This window comes from Mycena indigotica, assembly GCF_014461135.1.
Source record: "Mycena indigotica strain 171206Taipei chromosome Unknown Mind.scaff0013, whole genome shotgun sequence".
Lineage (NCBI taxonomy): Eukaryota > Fungi > Basidiomycota > Agaricomycetes > Agaricales > Mycenaceae > Mycena > Mycena indigotica.
In genome coordinates this window covers 396,854-414,759 of record NW_023503012.1, presented here as the reverse complement: position 1 = coordinate 414,759, position 17,906 = coordinate 396,854, and the positions used below count along the sequence as shown (strand labels likewise).

Sequence of the window (17,906 nt, the reverse complement as noted above, 5' to 3'; positions counted from 1 at the left end):
CATCAGAGTCGAAAGCCGGCGCCAACCCCAATGCGGGCAAGAAACAAGGGGCTTCCTCCGACAATCAGAAGGGCGCCAACGCGTCAGACAAGAAAGAAGGCGCCGGTGCGAGCAAGAAGCAAGGTGCCAACTCCAGCGGCGACAAAAAGCAAGGCGCGGCAGACGACTCGAAATCCAAGTCCAAAACCGATGACTCCAACAAGACGTCAGACACTTGTTCGTGTGCGCCAACTGGCCCCAAGCCCAAAGTCGCCGCCGCTCTCTCAGACGACAATGACGGGAATGCGGGCTGGGTGAAGTACGCCCCGGTTATCATCGCGCTGCTTGCGACGAACGTTGCGCTGCTGCTCGTTCTCATCGCGCTCTCCGTTTTCAAGCTTGTCCGCGGTGGGCTGCGGCTGCGGGGTACGCCGACGACGGCCGGGAAGCCGCGTTATGTGCACGTGTCTGTGGAGGAGAGCAAGTATGCGGATGGCGACGATTGATTGCCAGGTCTTCTTTTTGGACTTTGTAGATACCACATGGACATTATTTACACTTGTTATTCCGATTATCACCTTGCTTTACGAAGCCGGAAGTCCTGAGATTAACTAGTCATACACGATGGCTTATTCCCATTGGAAGTGATGTCGCAAGCGTAGTAGTATTTAATTAAGGAAATACTTGACTCAATAGAATGCTCTACACTACCACTACCTGTAAAATGACAGGAGTATAGTAAGTAATCGACTAAACCAACTGTACAATACGACCTACTGCTCATCTGCTTCAACCACACTCCTACCCTCCTCACCCACCTTCGGAATCCTCACAAATAGCTCTGCATGCCCATAAACGCACTGCTGGCCAAAGTTGTTCCCCAGATACCCGCCGTACGAGCTCTCGGTCTGGTTGCGGCCCGCGCGCGGAGTGACCCAATACACAGGCTCCCAGTCACCCTCTCCGTCATCCTCCGACTCTTCTCCGTCCCACAGTCTCCGGCGCTTCACTGGCGGCTCGGGGTCCGGCTTCAGCTTGCCCTCCGCGTCGACCTCCCGCAGAACCGTGCCTTGCCGTTGAATCTCGTCGTCCTTCTTGAGGTCCTCCTCGTCTGCCACGTCCTCGACGCCCACAGGCTCGTCCATCACTACAACCGCCTCTTTCCCGTCGAAGCCGAATTCATTAATATCATAGATAAGCCGCACACGCGGTTGCAGACCGGCCCGGAGCGCCGCGTTGTGCAGGCGCGCGTCGCAGCCCTTCAGCAGCGCTTCGTCGAGCACAGGCAGCTTCACGCGGGGGATTGGCTCGTCGTCGTCGTCGTAATCAAATTCATCATAGGTGCCATCGTAGGTATTCCGTGGGCGCGGCATCGGGTACTGATGTGTCAGTCCGAACGCGAGGTGGCCACCGTTGGGGAGCCACTTTGGGTCAGCAAGCAGCGCGCGGAGCGATGTTTCGCAGTTGAGTTCGGGCGCCGGGATGATGCGGGTGGTGGCAGTGCCGGGCGTACGAGCAGTCAAGAACAGGTTATACGTCAATGTGACACGGTAGCCAGAGACAACGGGTTCGACGGTGTGAGTGACGTCGCTGAAGAAAGCAATATATGCGACAACAGGCGAGCCAGCATCTGCTTCAAGTTGACTCGCAGAATCAAAGACCCATGTCGAGCCCTCCTGCGAGAGTGTTAACGCCCCACCTTCGTGCTTGGTAGGGAGGACGATGACGAGGGAGCCTATCATGTCGTCTCCCCGCGGCGTGTCCTTGACGGTGGGCCTTGAAAAACGAGCCTGGGCCTTCAAGCAAATAAATAGGCATGAGAAGAAAAAAAATGTTGGAACACACCATAAACATTGAGCTTATACAGCTCCGCCCTCAGCACCCTCCCGTCCTCCTTCTCCTCTTCGTCCTTTTCATCATCATCCTCGCCCTCTTTCTTCGCCCGTCGGCCATAGTTATACCCGGCCAGCAAGTCCGGCGCCACTGCCTCAACAATGCCCATCGCACTCACCTCCAAGCGCGCCGCAAAGTTCTCCACATCCAGCTTCCCCGCCTTGCGGACACCTTCGTCCAGCACGTCCCCTTTCGCCGCCTCCGATCCAAACGTTGCCTTCTCGCACGCCCCCGCCAGCTGCGCGAGCTCCCCGTCTGGCAGGGCTGCGCTAAAGTCCATGTAGCTGGACATCCCCACCGCTTCAGCCTGACGCAAACACATTTTCGAGGGGACAACTCACTGTGTTGTACCTCCGGCAACGTTGCGGTAAAACAGCACCAGGTCCTCCTTTTTGACCCTCTGCACGCCACTCGTATACGGAATCGACGTCTTCAGTGACGTCTTCAGCAAGTCGAGGTGGTCGGCGGCGGTCCATGTTCCCGGCATCGTGGACGTTAGGAGAAGAAGGTGTCACAACATGACATGACACGCTGATTTGATGTGTAATTTCTGACTTGTCATGGGAGGAGTCAACAATTCATAGCTTTCATGATGAATCCAACACCACTCTCCATCGTACAACAGCAACAGGTATAAAATTACTCAAAGAGTGATAGGGATGCAGTTGATTATGAGACCGCCCCACTGCTTGGCCCCGGGCGTCGCACACAACAGTGGAGGCGCGATGAAGGTTCCTCATTCAGGAGGAAAATAGAAAGCTCTACATACGCTCTACCTGTGAAATCACAGAAGTACACTAAGTTACCGACTAATCTCGCTATATCATTACGATAGCCACCTACTCCTCATCTGCTTCAACCACACTCCTGCCCTCCTCGCCCACCTTCGGGATCCTCACAAACAGCTCCGCATGCCCATACACAAAGCTTTCCCCATAATCATTCCCCAGATGGGTAGTATACTCGCTCCCCGCCTTGTTCTTCTCCTCCGGCGGGGTTACCCAGCACACCAGCTCACCGGCGAAGTCGGCATTCCCCTGGGTCCCGTCATCCTCCTGGTGATTTAACTTCTGCCGTTTCGCCGCGGGCTCCTCCGAGTCGTCGCCGTTTCCTTCCCCTTTGACCTTTCCCTCTCTCAGCAGCCGCCCCCGCTCATTGACCTCCTGCAATACCGTGCCCTGCTGTTCGATGTCCTCATCCAGGGACGGGCCATCGTAAAAATCCTCGTATTCAAAATGCATTCCCCCCGGCGTCACCTTCACTGGCTTGTCCATTATAACAAGCGCCGGGGGTCGGCTATAAGTATAACCTTCCTCATCCCGGATCCGATACATCAGCCGGACCTGTGGCTGGAGCCCGGCCCGCACCGCCGCGTTTCGGAGCCGGGCGTCGCACCCTTTGAGCAACGCGGTGTCGATAAACGACTTGCGATCCGCGCGGGGATCGCGCGGAAGTGGGTACTGATGCGTCAGCCCAAATGCCAGATGCCCCCCGTTCGGAAACCACTCCGAGTCTGCCAGCAGCGCGCGGAGCGACGTTTCGCACGCGAGTTCTTGCGGCGGAACGATGCGTGAGTGAGGCAGAGTGACTGTCTTTGTCGACCGTGATGTGGTGACGAAGAGGTTGTAGGTGAGCGTTACGCGGTAGCCTGAGGTGACGGGCTCGACGGAGTGTGTTACGTCGCCAAAGAACGCGATATACGCGACAACAGGTGAGCCTGAGCCTGAGTGGGCTTGCAGCTGGCTGGCGGAGTCAAAGACCCATGTCGACTCGTTTTGTGAGAGGGTCAGCGCGCCGCCTTCATGCTGCGTCGGCAAAACGACAACAAGCGAGCCAAGCATGTTGTCTCCTCGAGGCGTGTCCTTGTGGGCCTTGAAGAATGACCCGGGGCCTATGGTTCCAGTCAGCGTCAGCAGAATTCACTTGCAAGGACGCACCATAAACGTTCAGCTTATACATCTCCGCCCTCAAGACCTTTTCCTCCATGTCATCATGAGTCGGAGGCAGCAACTCCGCCGCAACTGCATCCAGAATACCCGCCTCCGCCGCGTCCAGCCGCACCAAGAAATCCTCGACATCAATCTTCCCCGCCTTGCGGTAGTCCTCGTCCAGCACATCCCCCTGCGCCTCCTCCGACCCAAATTTCGCCTTCTGACACGCGCCAGCCAGTAGCGCGAGCGATTCTTCCGAGTTTCCCTCGCCAAAGTCGATATATCTTCCGTTTCGCACAAGGTTAGGGCAGTTAAGAACAGAGAATTGACTCACCGTGCCGTTCCCTTGAGATTTTCCCCCTCAGGGCTGCAATAGAACAGCCTCAGGTCCTCCTTCCGCACGGCCTGCACGCCACTCGTGTATGGGACAGCGGTCTTGAGCGACCGCCGGAGCAGCTCGACGTGGTCAGCGACGGTCCACGTTCCCGGCATCGTGGACGTTAGGAGAAGAGGAAGGAGTCACGGCATCATGAGTCATGACACGCTGATCTGATTGGTAATTTATGCGGTATAACTTCGTGTGGGAACAGTCTGAACAGAAAGAAACATAGCACAAAGTTTGAAAGGAATCCAATCTGTGTTACAATGGGCACAGTTACACAGGTACTTAAAGAGTGATAGGAATGCAGTTGATTGCAATGAGACCGCCCCACTGAACCTCCGGCGCGTCGCAAGTGACCGTGGTGCCACCACTGAACGGCGCATCAGCATTGTGGGCGACGACAATCGAAGGAGGAAGAAATTACCAGTTGTTGCCAACGACGGTGATGGGCGAGCAGCCCAAACCGATGGGGACGTTGATACCGGTGAGGTCGAGGCCAACGAGGGCGGCAACGGCGGAGACAGCACTGCTGGTTGAGCTCTGCACACTGTTGCAGCACTGGGGCGAGGTAGGGGGAGTGACTGGGGGCGGTGGGTTCCCGGTCGGGGTGGCGGCAGCAAGGGTCTGCAGAAGAGGCAAGTCAGCGCAGTGAGAGGCAACCAATAAAGGGACCTACAGCGAGAGCGAAGAGAGCAGCAAATTTGGAGAACATGTTTGTTCGAGTGTTTACTTCAACTGGTGGGTGGTTGGAGTGAGGGATGGGGAATAACAGGGCCGCCTTTTATCCTATTCTGCGTCAAGGAAGAGATGCCATCAAGAACCGGATATCCAGGGTTGTGCTTGAATTTCTGCAAAAAAAAACGCGGAGATGACGTCGGTGGCTGGATCGCAGAGCAGTCAACATTCTCGCTGCCAGCGGGCTTTGAAAATCTGCCTCGGAATCGGTGGAAGGCAACCGATGACAACTTGAAGGCAATGAACAGCAACTGTCGAATGAATGTGATCTATTGGGTTCCGCCTACGGGGAGAGTCCTCCGACACCTATGAGACTTGGGCAAGAGAGTCAGAGTCGATGGAAAAGCTTCGTGGTGGATTGAAAGTTGTTCAAGGAAAAGCGAGGCTCAGGAAATCATGAATACGCAGTTCTTCCTGTTATGTTATGAGCACATACCGGTTTACACCTCCTATGGCACCAGACACTATGCCTGTGCTTCTGATCCATTGCATTTACAACGTCCACCGTTGTCGGAACCGCGCAAGTCCAACGCCTTCTCGCACTCCACAAGGTACAGGGAACGAATACCCGTCAAAGGCAAACACTCGAAGTCGAACGCTGTATGGGATGACGTCGTTGTACTTGGAACAGCCGCCCGCCGGGGCGTAGAGGACAGCAGGAAGGCAGGACGAGCGCCGACATGAGAGAAGGAGGAAAGAAGGTTGACCACACGTCATCGTTGATTGGGATCAATCATCTATCACTCAAATCAGCCTGGGTCCGAATTCGGGTGGCAGACCGAATATTCCTGCAATCCTTATTGCAATTGGCCGCACAAAAAATCAGCATAACTTCTTTCCCCTGCGCACAACTTGACCGTCCACGACTTACTTGCTGGGTAAATTAATATTGATGTGGTATCATGATGATCCACGCGACGTGACGGATCCCACGTCATGCATGATCCTTAGTGTTGCCGCGGTGCGAGTTGAGCCGATGCGGTGCGTCCCACTCGTTTCACCTCGATCCGACGAGTTGGCACGAGTTACGCACCGGCTCACATCGGTGTCAATCGAGTTGACAGCTGTTTGCACGTGCGCAAACAGAGAGTATTCGATTGGAGTAGTACGATGGTACAAAGGGCCAAAATTTGACTGAAATTTGCCTTGACTTTGCCTTCAGACATTAATTGTGCAAAAATCTTGGGCAGCATTCAATAAGAGCTGGTATGTAGAAGACTTTGATCGCTGTGATATGATCACCACCATCATGGACAAATGCCGAATGTTCGGCATTTGACATGTTGTCACAGTGTTGTGTGGTCCTTGCAGACATCAGCGTAACATCAGACGTGCTGGCGTAGACCGCCTTAGACCGGTCACACCGCGGTGCACCACTCGGCTTGACTCGTGAGTCCGAGTTGACCAACTCGTTTGTCGATCCGAGTGGTTTGGCGGTCCAACATCGCACCGACGGCAACACTAATGATCCTTCTTGTCCTTCCCTCTCATGACGGCGTCTGTGGCTGAGGTCCCCACTCCCCAGGTTCGCTTCCCCCCCGCAACGTCGCCTCAATCGGACACCCGTTGATGGCCTCCTTCTTCCCACAAGAACTTCGCCTTTGACTTGCTTGAAGTTTGAACGTCGCGTATTCTGGTGTGTGGAGTGGGAAACCGTGTTGGCCTTCCCTGGCATCTCGTGCGGTTTTCAGAGCTATGACCGTTGCAGCATTGTGATTCGGGCGGTCTTAAACGAATTCAGAACTGTCATTATTCCCCATCGAAGGCGCGAAGGTCACCGATTGTATACAAACTCGAAGTCGGAGTTGAACCAGGATTGCAGCCGATAGGTTTGGAGCAACAGTCAAAGTGCGTATGAGCGTCGACTCTGTGCTGTTTCCCCTACTAACTTCAGCTCGGGCCTGCTACAGCTCCTCGACCATAACTCACAATACTCTTGGACAAAATATCTTGCACGCTGCGGCAGGCCGCGGAAGTTTGCGGCCGAGCTGCTCGACTTATCAGGGTAACGAAGTGCTCACCGTTCTTTTACCGCAAATGGACAGATCGTTGTCCAAAATTGTCCTTGGCGCACATTCGATCGGAATACTAGAACTGAACTGTGCTCCTAACTTACACCTCCGCGGCGTCTCCGAGTCGACAGTGTGGAGATCGCTGACTGCTATTTCTTGACGTCAAAAATGTTTACTGCATCGCTCAGCGGTCGCCGCTCACCAGAAACGGTCACAACAGCCCCTCGATCTCGAGTCTCTCCACTAGCAGGGCCTCGGGCTGCGTAAGCGCCCGCGGTACTCAAAAGATAACTTTTTCTAGAACATGTTCACGTTCAACCTCACTTCCGTATCTATCTTGACCTGTCCAGTTTGAACTGCGTCCTGTTTCCGATGTCACTTTCTGACGATCCTGCCCATGTTGGAGCTCCACCCGGACGTTTTGTGTGCCCCCTTGTGCAAGCAATGCAATATGTTCCATATGGGTTTGCCCCATTCCGTTCCTAAACAGAGGGCATTCGTCGTTCAGAAGGACAGGCTCCACACCAATTTTACGCTAGCCTTCGGTCTTTCTTGTCCTCATCTGCTCCGTCATAAACCCCTGCTGAGCAAAGCAAGAAAGAATAAAAGCCATCTGGACTCGTCCCAAATCTTCACTCCAACCACCCACCAGTTGAAGTAACCACTCGAACAACATGTTCTCCAAACTCGCTGCCCTCTTCGCTCTCGCTGTAGGCCTTTTATTGGTTGTCATTTCACCGTGCTGACTTCAATGTCTCTTCTCCAGACCCTTGCTGCCGCCACTGGGACTCCCCCACCCCCGGTCACTCCCCCCACCTCTCCTCAGTGCTGCAACAGCGTGCAGAGCTCTACTAGCAGCGCTGTCTCTGCTGTCGCCGCCCTTGTGGGCCTCGACCTGACCGGCATCAACGTTCCCATTGGCCTCGGCTGCTCGCCCATCACCGTCATCGGAAACAACTGGTATGTGTCATACTCCGGTCGTCTGGTATGATTCTGATGCGCCATCAGCGGTGGTACCAAGGTCACCTGCGACGCCCCGGAGGCTCAGTGGGGCGGCCTCATTGCCATCAACTGCATCCCCATCACCCTCTAAGGAGAGAGTAGCAAAGCGCCATGTAACCGCTATATACTAGTAGTGCCACTTCTTGCATGAAAACCTATGTATCTCCTTCGTCGTCGAGCTCAGTGAGATTTGACTTGTTGAAGTTTATTGTCAAGTTATGTTATTGGGTGCTTTTGTGAACGGACACGTCAAAATTAGACAATCCTGGCGTTTTATCACGTTCGGGCTGAAGCTAAGGCGGCCGCCGTTCGGCATGACCTGAATCTCGCTGCGATTGGCCGCGCTGAACGTCTGGCACGTTGATCAAGTGGCGCGGCACGTCGCGGCATGTCACGTATTGACGTGCCGAGCGACTCATATGAGATGCTTAAAAGGTGCGAGAGGAAGCAAAGAATTACGCTCATACAACTCCTCCCGGTACCCCTCAGTCAAGGTCATCTTTGGCTCAGCACGAACCGCAATGTCGAGTGAGTCCGCTTTATTTCTCTTACGGCGTGGGCGGGCCGGTTCGCCTGGACCGTCGGCAACATCTGGGGCTCTTGGGCGGGCAGATTGGTCGATGAGATATGGCTCTCAGTAAGTCATTCTACCGTCTCTCCTGCTGCCCCGACGTCGATCTTCTCCATTCACCACCGCTACTCCCGACTCACGACTTGCAATTGGATTGCGATTAAAACACCCTCCGGCATCTTATGTGCATCCCTCATAGCCTTGAACGAGTGCTCAGCACTGCCGTGTAGCATCCATCCAGCACCCACAATCACAGGAGTTAGCAGAACAACTGACAACTCCACCAAGACCACTGCAGATGATTCGACCCTCCTCCGTGCTACGATTTACCGGAGACCGACAATAAGGTAGGCAGGGTGAGCACCGTTATACCCTTGACGCGAGTTGCACTCGAGCGTGCTGCGCCGTGTGGGACGATCGTGGCCAAACATCAAACATAGCGGTCAGATTTACTCATGATGGGTGCCGCCGTGCCGGCCCCCACACCAAGCGCTCTGGTCGCTCTCCTGCCAGTGTGCGCACGCATACACATCTTTCCTTCATCAACCACATATTGTTTACGCCACGTACATATACTTCGAAGTTCCACAAAAGAGTCCAGTCCCAGACCAAGTTCGATACTGCTGGCAAGATCACGGTAGTTCAAGTCATAAGGAATTGTCCGACCCAATCAAGTGAGCAGCAAGGAGACGGAAGGAAGTCAATGTGAAGCAAGATTGATTCAACATGAAAAGACCTAGTATTAACCCATAGCACATCTCACAAAGTGATAGGGATGCAGTTAATCGCAATCAAGCCACCCCATTCCTTCTGCGGAGCATCGCATACAACGGTTGTGTTGCCGCTACAAGTCAAGATGAGTGTGATGATACCCAACACTGCATCTCAGCGCACGTACCAGTTGTTTCCGACCACAGTGATGGGCGAGCAGCCCAAGCCGATGGGGACATTGAGGCCGCTGAGGTCGAGCCCAAGAAGGGCAGCGACGGCGCTAACGGCGCTGCTGGTGGAGCTCTGAACGCTCGTGCAGCACTGGGGCGAGGTTGGGGGAGTGACTGGGGGAGTGTCCCAGGGAGCGGCGGCGGCAAGGGTCTGTCGACGATGAGTAAATTATCAGTGGGTGCGTGGAAGAAGCCTTACAGCAAGAGCGAAGAGAGCAGCGAACTTGGAGAACATGTTTGTCTGGGAGTGTTTACTTCAACTGGTGGGTGGTTGGAGTGAGGAATGGCAGAGAGCAGCGTCGCCTTTTATCCCATTCCGCATAGCGATAAGGGGCTTGCTTATTCGCTGAGTTGTATTCCGCGCGAGATGACGTCGGTGGCTGGTTGGACGTGCATGTCGCAGAGGAGCGAGCATTCCTGCTGCCATGATGAGTTGAGGAAGTGCCGCGGAATTGGTGGGAGACAGCCAATAAGAAGTGAATGAACAGTGCCAACTGTCCAATGAATGGGTGGATTTCTGTGTCGCCCGACGGTGTAACACAAAGATTGGGAATCTATGGGAGGAAATGCTGGCGCCTCTCAACGGCTCCCATGGCTCTTGTTTCCCAACGAGGCAACGTCGCAAGTTGCTCGCAACGAAGCACTCGAATTCTCGTGACGACCTGCTCAGAAGTCAGCACTTGTAAGAAGTCATTAATGTCACTCACAAGTTTCCCTCTGATGCTCCTAGGCGCCGTAGAACACATCTATCGGTGGACATGTTGGCGTCTCTCATGGCTCTTGTTTCCTCGGAAGGTAACGAAGCACTGGAATTCTGTATAATTCGCTCAGCAGTCAGGACTGGAAAAAGTCATTATTGTCACTCACGAGTGTCCCTCCGATGTCAACCAGCGCGTTCAACCCATCCCATGCATCACGTCCAACGCTCTCGGGGCCGCAACGACTCAACACACGCTCTCCCCTTCCACAAGGTACAGGGAACGCACACCCGCTAAAGGCATTCGGTCGAATGCGGTGGGATGACGTCGCTGTACTCGTATATCGAAGCATCGGCGCGTCGGTGAAACTAGGGGGAGGGTTGACACAGGCAGGACAGCGACATGAGAGAAAGAGGAAAGAAGAGTGCGCGTCATCATGCTGATCAATCGATACAAGCATTGAAAGGACCCACGTTCGAATACCGGTGCGGGCAGGCGCTTAATCCAAAGTTATGCTATCAGGACATCTCGGACGACACTACTACTAGACTAGTAATATGCTCCATTACGATGCCTCCACGATAAATTCTTTGTTAACGCAGAACTTTCTCCGAGCCGTTGCTTGAGGGACTGAGAAGGAAATCTCCTGCACGCGAACTTGAACAATTTAAATATACATCCCTCTATTAGGCACCAAGCGACCAGACACGCAACCAACTAAGTAGTAGGAAAAACTGCACACTGGATTTTTCCGACAAGCCATTACAAACAGTAGCGACTTGTTTAGGCAGTGATAGGGAGGCAGTTGAGCGCGATGAGCCCGGCCCACTCCGCCTTCGGGGGCTCGCAGATGACACTCAGGCGGGCGCTGTGAAATTACTTAGCACATTGATCCTGCACTTGCAAATCGGGACCGACCAATTGTTTCCACCGATGGTGATGGGTGAGCAGCTGAGGCCGACCGGGACGTTGAGGCCGGTGAGGTCAACGCCGACAATGGCAGCGACAGCGGATGCGGCGGCGCTCGTCGAGCTCACGACGCTGTTGCAACACTGCGGCGAGGTGGGCGTGGTGGCGGCAGCAAGGGTCTATGGATTGTCAGTTGAAGAAGAGTTGTTCCAGCGAGAATGAGGCCTACAGCGAGCGCAAAGAGGGCAGTGAGCTTGGCGAACATGGTGTTTCTGAGGGTTTACTGCAACGGTGGTTGGTTGGAGTAAGGATTGGGGAGGGAGGGGCAGGATTTTATCGTGTTTCGCGCAGCTGGCGATAGTAAATTCTAGAAACAAGGAGTTGGGGAACGTAGACGCGCTGTTGAACAGGTGGCTGCATTGAACGGCGCAGGACAGGAAGCATTCCCGATGTCAAGTAGCAGGAATTCGAGGTTGCCGCGGATTGGACCAGTAGAACGAATAGAAATGGCCGCTACTGTGATGACACCACGGTGTCCGCTTGTCCCGATTCGCCCGACGGCAGTCAGTACAGACAATGGGCCCGACAGAGAAGATGAGTGCCTGACCGCGCAGGCAGTATTCGCGTCTGAACACGTCTTCCTGTTTATTCAATGGCGATATCGATAACAGAAGTTGGACCACTTGAACTGAAGCGTTCAACGACTCCCATGGAAAGTAAAAGTAACGACTCGCTCACCGGACTTTCCCGCCCACGCCCTAGAACACGCACAGCGGCCACAAGGCCAACTTGGAGTCCAGTCGTCCCACTCCACACTGAGTCCCTGACACAGTGACACCGACCCGCGACGAACTCACGGTCAGCATAGAAGCGCCCTGTAATGCATGACCGTGGCGCCGACGGAAGAGACAGCGCGCATGTAAAGCAAAGGACATGAGCGCAGGAGGCAAAGAACGCGCCACGTAAGCATCACGCCATTCCACAGCGTCGCGGGTTCGAGGCAGGGTAGGCGTAAGTATTTGGAATACGGACCTTATCATTCTGCGGACTGGCTGGGGCGCGGAATGCTAAGTGAGATGACTATTGCTCGTGGCATGAAATATCTACTAAGTAGCTCGGCGCCAGATCTTGTGGAGACGCTCAGGTCGGGCGAAATGTCCGAAACTCTGATATCGATCGAATCGGATGAACGGGTGATGCGACATCATTTTTTCTTGCCACTCGCGATGACGACAACGAAGGGGACACCCACGACCGCGGACGCTATGTGCTAGCTGGGGGAGACAGCTTCCACCCATAGGTCTTACTTCAAAGTCCGCGCTGAACTCTTCCTCTTGAGTCTTGGCAACTGCTTCAGCGCTCGCGACACTTTTCAGCCCTTCTTCACCAGCTTCAGCTCCGTCTTCGACAACTCAAACCTATTTAATCCTCGGCCTGGTCACCCAGACCAAGCACCGCCATGGCAACCAGGCCCCATTGTCCTCCCCCCATGCCACGTGGCCGCAAAAGTGGTCCCAGCACTGACATCACATAATCACGATGCGCCATCAGTGCATTGTGACGCGTCCCAAGCGCCGCTGCAGCACAAAGGCTGTCGCCGGCCAGCCCCACATATGGCGATTCTGCGCGAGTGGCGAGAGTGGCGCTGCCTGAACAGGCAATTTCATCAAGCAATCCGGCTGGGGAGGGGATTGGGTATAAAAGCTGCTTGCTGGTGATGGAGGGTTTCCCAAGCCGCTTGTCTGCCACCTCCCCGCCCCCCCCCGCCCACTGCCCATCTGTGATTATATCCTCGTCCCCTCCACATCGACAATGCCGCGAGCCCAGCCAACCCAGAAACAACGCAAGGGCGGGCGCCGGCCGCCCTTCCCAAAACGCAAATACCAGTGCATCGAGCCTGGCTGCGACTGGTCATTTAAAACAAGGACAGATTTACTGCGCCACCAAAACACGCACCTGCTGCCCGCCGAGCGCCTCGAAGTGTGCGTCCCTTGTCTGTGACCCATCTCCACCGTCTAATCGAAGCGGAACAGGTCTTTCAAATGCACATTTCCAGGGTGTACCGTCGCGTGTCTGCAGGAGAGCGGGCTCCGGACCCACATAAATAGCCAGTGCGTTTCGTGCCACCCACTTTGCCACCCTGCTAATTGACCTCTCAGCACTGGGGCCAAGCCTTTTGCGTGCAGATACTGCATCCACCGAACGGGCGACGCGGCGGGGATGAACCACCATGAACAGAAGCACCACCCTAAGGAGTACGTGCCCCGCAGCGTAGAGGGTCGGGCCGCCCGCCGATCCGCGTCAATTGACGGCGCCAGTGATATCAGCGCGGAGGAGGAGGAGTCCGACAATGGAGAATTTGGCGTCTACGACTACTCCAACGGCACAGCTGGACCCTCAAACTATCCCGGCGCTGCGACCGATGACTATTTTTATGGTGTCAACGCGCCTGTCGCTTCGCCTCGCATCTTCACGCAACAAAAGCAGTCTCCCCCTGTAGTAGCTCTCGTGCCATCATATCCCCCCGCCGCCCTTGTCCAACACGGTTTCCATTCATACCTCGATTTCGTCGATGATCCCCGGTTCTCGGACCTTCCTTCAAGTCACGATTTCGACATGTACGGCTACGCCTCCGCCAGCACGAGCCCCGGGTCTAGCAGCAGCTCGAGTAGAAGCTCCTCGTTTCACTCGCCCGCCCCGCCGATGCATTCCGACCTTCAGCAGACCTCCTCGGCAGCACCACTGCCCTTGCAAGTGGCCGGAGGATACTACAACTCACATAGTAACTTCAATAGCAACGCGGCCTGGTCGCAAAGCAACTATCACTATGCTCCGTCCTCTTCCCACTTCCCTGTCTCGGCGAACACTAGCATGCACAGCAGCCCTGCCTCCAGCAGCTCAGATTTGAGCATGTCACAGGCCTCATCGCCCACTGCTTACCTGTCCTCGCCTGTCGAGTTTCCTGTTGCCACCAGCGCACCAGTCTTGCCACCCGTATCGTACCACTCGGAATATGACAACGCGGTTCCGTTTGGCGTGACCTATCCCTCGCCGCCCGCGCAGATCTCCGCCGACTTCGCTCACGACAATGGTGTCGACAACTATAACTTCGCTGTACTCGGGATGCTCGCCAGTGCAGCCATTGCAGAAGCCGATCCAGAATGGCCAACGTTATACTAGTAGTACAATTCCACCCATACTTAACATGGCTTGATCGTTAAGCATGTTAGTTTCCCATCCAGTAGTCGCATCCGAGTCGCATAAGTATACTATCTATATAATTACTATACTAGTATCTTTCTCTCTGTCTTTCCACTGCAATAAGATACCACGGACCGTCCTTCAGGTTCCATCATGGTTTGTCTAGCTGAATACAAACTTGGTAAACACCTCAAAGCTGCGACGCTACCGTCTATCCGACCTGGGCCTTGTTCCTCAAGTTTTCGAGTTATCATAGAACTGCGAATTCGCAGAATTATTAGCAAACAATATACTACTAGTAGCAGTGACTTAGTCGGTTGCCAGTGTCCTTTCACCTCACCTACCCTCCTCGCCTACCTTCGGGATGCGTATAAACAGCTCCGCATCACCGTAGACACAACCCTGGCCATACTCATTCCCCATGTACCCGCCAAATCCGCTCTCGGCCCGGTTCTGCCTGCCCCGCGGGGTCACCCAGTGCACCAGCTCCGTCCTGCGGGAGCCTTGATCAGGTGTCTTGGTCTTGGTGGCAGTCCTCCGTCCCTCCGGGCCGACCTCCGTCAACAACGTCCCCTGTCGCTCGATCTCCGTGTCGACGTCCGGCCCGTCGTCATATGGCGTGGCCACGGTGCGCAGCGTCGCCTGCTGGTCCATCACCACAAGCGTGGACCGGCGCTCTCCGTTGTGGCGCAGCTCCCGGGTGCGGTATACCAGCCGAATGCGCGGCATGAGCCCGGCCCGGACGGCCGCATTGCGGAGCCGCGCGTCGCAGCCCTTGAGCAATGCGGTGTCGAGCAGCGGGCCGGTCACACGGCTCTTTTCCGGCCCGCGCTCCGAGTCGGAGTCCGAATCGACGTACATTTCGTCGTCGTCGTCGTCGTTGTCCGAGGGCTTCTGTGGGTGGGGCATCGGGTATTGATGTGTCAGCCCGAACGCCAGATGCCCGCCCTTGGGGAACCACTTCGGGTCCGCGAGCAATGCCCGGAGTGAAGTCTCGCAGGCTTGCTCTGGCGGGGGCACGAGCCTGTTGTTTGGTCCTGTGGCTGAACGCGGCGTCAAGAACAAATTGTACGTCAGGGTAACGCGGTAGCCAGAGACAACTGGCTCGACAGTGTGCGTGACGTCGCTGAAGAACGCGATATAGGCTACCATGGGCGAGTCACGGTGCGCTTCGAGTTGGCGGGCGGAGTCGAATATCCAGGTTGAGCCGTCTTGCGAGAGCGTCAGCATCCCTCCCTCATGGTCTGTTGGAAGGACAACGACAAGCGAGCCGATCATGTTGGCTGCACGAGGTGTGTCTTGGTGAGCCTTGAAAAACGAGCCGGGGCCTGTGTGGCTGGCATCAGTAAAACTGCACACAGCACAACCGTGGCAACGACACACCATAGACATTCAGCTTGTACATCTCTGCCCTCAACACACTCTCATCTTCGTCAGCCTCATAGCCGATGAGCAAGTCCGGTGCGATCGCATCCAGGATCCCAGTCGACGCCAAGTCGAGCCTCGCCGCAAAGTTTTTCACGTCCATCTTGCCGGCCTTGCGGTACGTCTCGTCGAGCACGTCCCCGTTCTCTGCGCCAAACGTCGCCTTCTGGCACGCTTCCGCCAGCCGCACCAGCTCCTGCTCGGACGGGGCGTTGAAGTCAATATATCCCAGTCTTCAGTGCTTCAGTAACGTATGCGGAACTGAAGAAGCCCCTTACTCAACTGGCCCCCGATAAAAGACGCCCAAATCCTCCTTGCGGACGCGTTGCACGCCGCTGGTGTAGGGTATGGACGCCTGGAGCGACTCCTTGAGCAGGCCGATGTGCTCCGCGGCGGTCCATGTCCCCGGCATGGTGGTCGTCGACAAGAAAGGGTGAGTCACGAAAGTCACGGCATTGGGTAATCATCCGACCATCAAACGCGTTGCCAATTTCAAAGCTCACATGTTCGTGTTCAAGTTGCCATTCCTGATGCTGAGCGACTCCTTGCTTGTTGCTGACGCGGGATATTTCAGATGCTTCCGAAGGTCCCTCCTGGATTTCATTCAACCTTCTAAATTATTAAAACACAGGTTGAACATTTTGATCAACAAACGCTCACGTGCGGGGCCTGTGGGATGACATCACCCTATTGACTCATGATCTGCTCCCGTCTCCCACGCGTCTTCCTTGCCTCCTACTTCCATGTCCTCCCCTGCGACTGCCCCGGCGCCGTTCTCCTCGCTGGACGCCCAGCCAGATGTGGGCCCCGCGGACTTTGTGCTGCGCTCCTCGGACCCAGTCGACTTCTTCGTGCACAAACAGACGCTCGCTGCCGCGTCCGACTTTTTCAGCGACCTCCTCACCTCGCCACACACGTCTGCCGCCGCCGACTCCCCAACACGTGACGGGCTGCCCGTGCTCCAGCTGACGGAGCCCAAGGGGGTGCTCCTGCGCGTGCTCAAGCTTGCCTACCGTCCCACGCTGCCGAAACCCACGATCACCCTCAAGAACATCGACACGCTCATCCCCGTGCAGCAGGCCCTCGACAAATACCAGTTCACGGCCCTCGACAGCCACTTCTCGTCTTCCGCCCCACGTGACATGCTCGAACTCATGCGCGTCGGGGCCGCGAATCCGCTGCCGCCACTGCGGATGTTCGTCGTCGCGCTGCTCTGCGGGTATGTCTCTGCCGCCCAGACCGCGCTGCGGGTTGTGGCGCGGTCAGGTGATGTGGGGAACACGGAAGAGTTTCCGGAGATGGGCATGCTGACGTGGCCGCAGGGCCGCGAGATCGAGCGCTTGGTGCGCGGGTTTGGGCTGGCGCTGAAGGAGGTGGTGAAGGTCCAGACGGGGTATCGGCCGAAGGAGGTGGACCCGATAGGGCTTATACCGGGGCATTTTCGGTGGGTTCCAACCAGCGCTGCCCCGAATCCCGCTCCCGCTCAAAATCTCAACCCGAATCCTGGGATGATACAACCGTTTATGCCCCAGGCCCCCAACCAGCCAGTCGTCTTCGTCTGGTGGCAGCCCGAGGGCCACGCCGCGACGTGTCTCTCCTCGCACACCTCCTTCCAAAAGCGGAACCTCGTCACGATCGGGGCGGACACGCCGCTCGCGTGCAGCATCTTCCCGCGGCCGGCCACGTGGTTCGAGGAGCACGTGAAGGCGCTCGCCGCGAAGGGCGCGCTGCTCGGTTGGATGGGACGACACGCGGTGGACGAGCGGCCGACGGCGCCGCTGGCAGCGCTGGGGGACGATGTCGAGAAGGTCGTGCGGCGGTGCAGGCTGTGTGCGCAGTGGGCACCGAGCCATTTGGGAATGTGGGCCGAGGCGGTCGCGGGCGAGGTGGATAAGGTGGATGCGTGGTTGGGTGAGTTGTGATTGGACAACGAAGGCTTTCGAAACTGATTTCTGTTGCGCAGATTCGAATGTGGCTAGGATGGTGGTGAGATAGACCGTAGCTTGGCAGCTTCAAGGTGTTTACTTGAACGCTTTCACAGTTGTTCTATCATGTGTTCAACTCTACAAATCATGATGAAATACTGAAAGACCAATAGAGAGTACTATACGTATATCTATGTAATATCTCTATCTAAGAGAGAGATACTTTAGATATTATATAGATACGTATACTTATGCGATACGACTACTGTAACTTGTAAATGGATGAGAAACTAAGTGGAATA

General features: G+C 55.6%; 7 protein-coding genes across 7 annotated transcripts; 2 read left to right on the top strand and 5 right to left on the bottom strand.

The window, feature by feature from the left end:
* Nucleotides 1-752: 752 nt before the first annotated feature.
* On the bottom strand, nucleotides 753-2,359 carry MIND_01262200 (Fe2OG dioxygenase domain-containing protein; the record flags this gene model as incomplete). The annotated part of the gene is made up of 3 exons (XM_037369105.1): nucleotides 753-1,775; nucleotides 1,832-2,156; nucleotides 2,214-2,359. 3 exons carry the CDS (start codon nucleotides 2,357-2,359, stop codon nucleotides 753-755), a joined length of 1,494 nt encoding a protein of 497 aa, XP_037214311.1.
* A 352-nt stretch (nucleotides 2,360-2,711) lies between these two features.
* Nucleotides 2,712-4,310, bottom strand: MIND_01262100 (Fe2OG dioxygenase domain-containing protein; the record flags this gene model as incomplete). Its single annotated transcript, XM_037369104.1, has 3 exons — nucleotides 4,138-4,310; nucleotides 3,810-4,087; nucleotides 2,712-3,763 (listed from the first exon to the last, which is right to left on the bottom strand). Exons 1-3 carry the CDS (start codon nucleotides 4,293-4,295, stop codon nucleotides 2,712-2,714), a joined length of 1,488 nt encoding a protein of 495 aa, XP_037214310.1. The 5' UTR covers nucleotides 4,296-4,310.
* Nucleotides 4,311-4,470: 160 nt separating this feature from the next.
* On the bottom strand, nucleotides 4,471-4,960 carry MIND_01262000 (Hydrophobin 2; the record flags this gene model as incomplete). The annotated part of the gene is made up of 3 exons (XM_037369103.1): nucleotides 4,862-4,960; nucleotides 4,610-4,809; nucleotides 4,471-4,555 (listed from the first exon to the last, which is right to left on the bottom strand). The coding sequence occupies exons 1-3, from the start codon at nucleotides 4,895-4,897 to the stop codon at nucleotides 4,471-4,473; spliced, it is 321 nt and encodes a 106-aa protein (XP_037214309.1). The 5' UTR covers nucleotides 4,898-4,960.
* Nucleotides 4,961-7,606: 2,646 nt separating this feature from the next.
* MIND_01261900 (Hydrophobin 2) lies at nucleotides 7,607-8,025 on the top strand (the record flags this gene model as incomplete). Its single annotated transcript, XM_037369102.1, has 3 exons — nucleotides 7,607-7,642; nucleotides 7,699-7,892; nucleotides 7,941-8,025. 3 exons carry the CDS (start codon nucleotides 7,607-7,609, stop codon nucleotides 8,023-8,025), a joined length of 315 nt encoding a protein of 104 aa, XP_037214308.1.
* Nucleotides 8,026-9,264: 1,239 nt separating this feature from the next.
* MIND_01261800 (Hydrophobin 2) lies at nucleotides 9,265-9,681 on the bottom strand (the record flags this gene model as incomplete). The annotated part of the gene is made up of 3 exons (XM_037369101.1): nucleotides 9,265-9,349; nucleotides 9,404-9,597; nucleotides 9,646-9,681. The coding sequence occupies 3 exons, from the start codon at nucleotides 9,679-9,681 to the stop codon at nucleotides 9,265-9,267; spliced, it is 315 nt and encodes a 104-aa protein (XP_037214307.1).
* A 4,909-nt stretch (nucleotides 9,682-14,590) lies between these two features.
* MIND_01261700 (Fe2OG dioxygenase domain-containing protein) lies at nucleotides 14,591-16,103 on the bottom strand (the record flags this gene model as incomplete). The annotated part of the gene is made up of 3 exons (XM_037369100.1): nucleotides 15,958-16,103; nucleotides 15,638-15,912; nucleotides 14,591-15,582 (listed from the first exon to the last, which is right to left on the bottom strand). The coding sequence occupies exons 1-3, from the start codon at nucleotides 16,089-16,091 to the stop codon at nucleotides 14,591-14,593; spliced, it is 1,401 nt and encodes a 466-aa protein (XP_037214306.1). The 5' UTR covers nucleotides 16,092-16,103.
* Nucleotides 16,104-16,413: 310 nt separating this feature from the next.
* MIND_01261600 (BTB domain-containing protein) lies at nucleotides 16,414-17,777 on the top strand (the record flags this gene model as incomplete). The annotated part of the gene is made up of 3 exons (XM_037369099.1): nucleotides 16,414-17,590; nucleotides 17,643-17,665; nucleotides 17,721-17,777. Exons 1-3 carry the CDS (start codon nucleotides 16,423-16,425, stop codon nucleotides 17,775-17,777), a joined length of 1,248 nt encoding a protein of 415 aa, XP_037214305.1. The 5' UTR covers nucleotides 16,414-16,422.
* Between the last annotated feature and the right edge of the window lie 129 nt (nucleotides 17,778-17,906).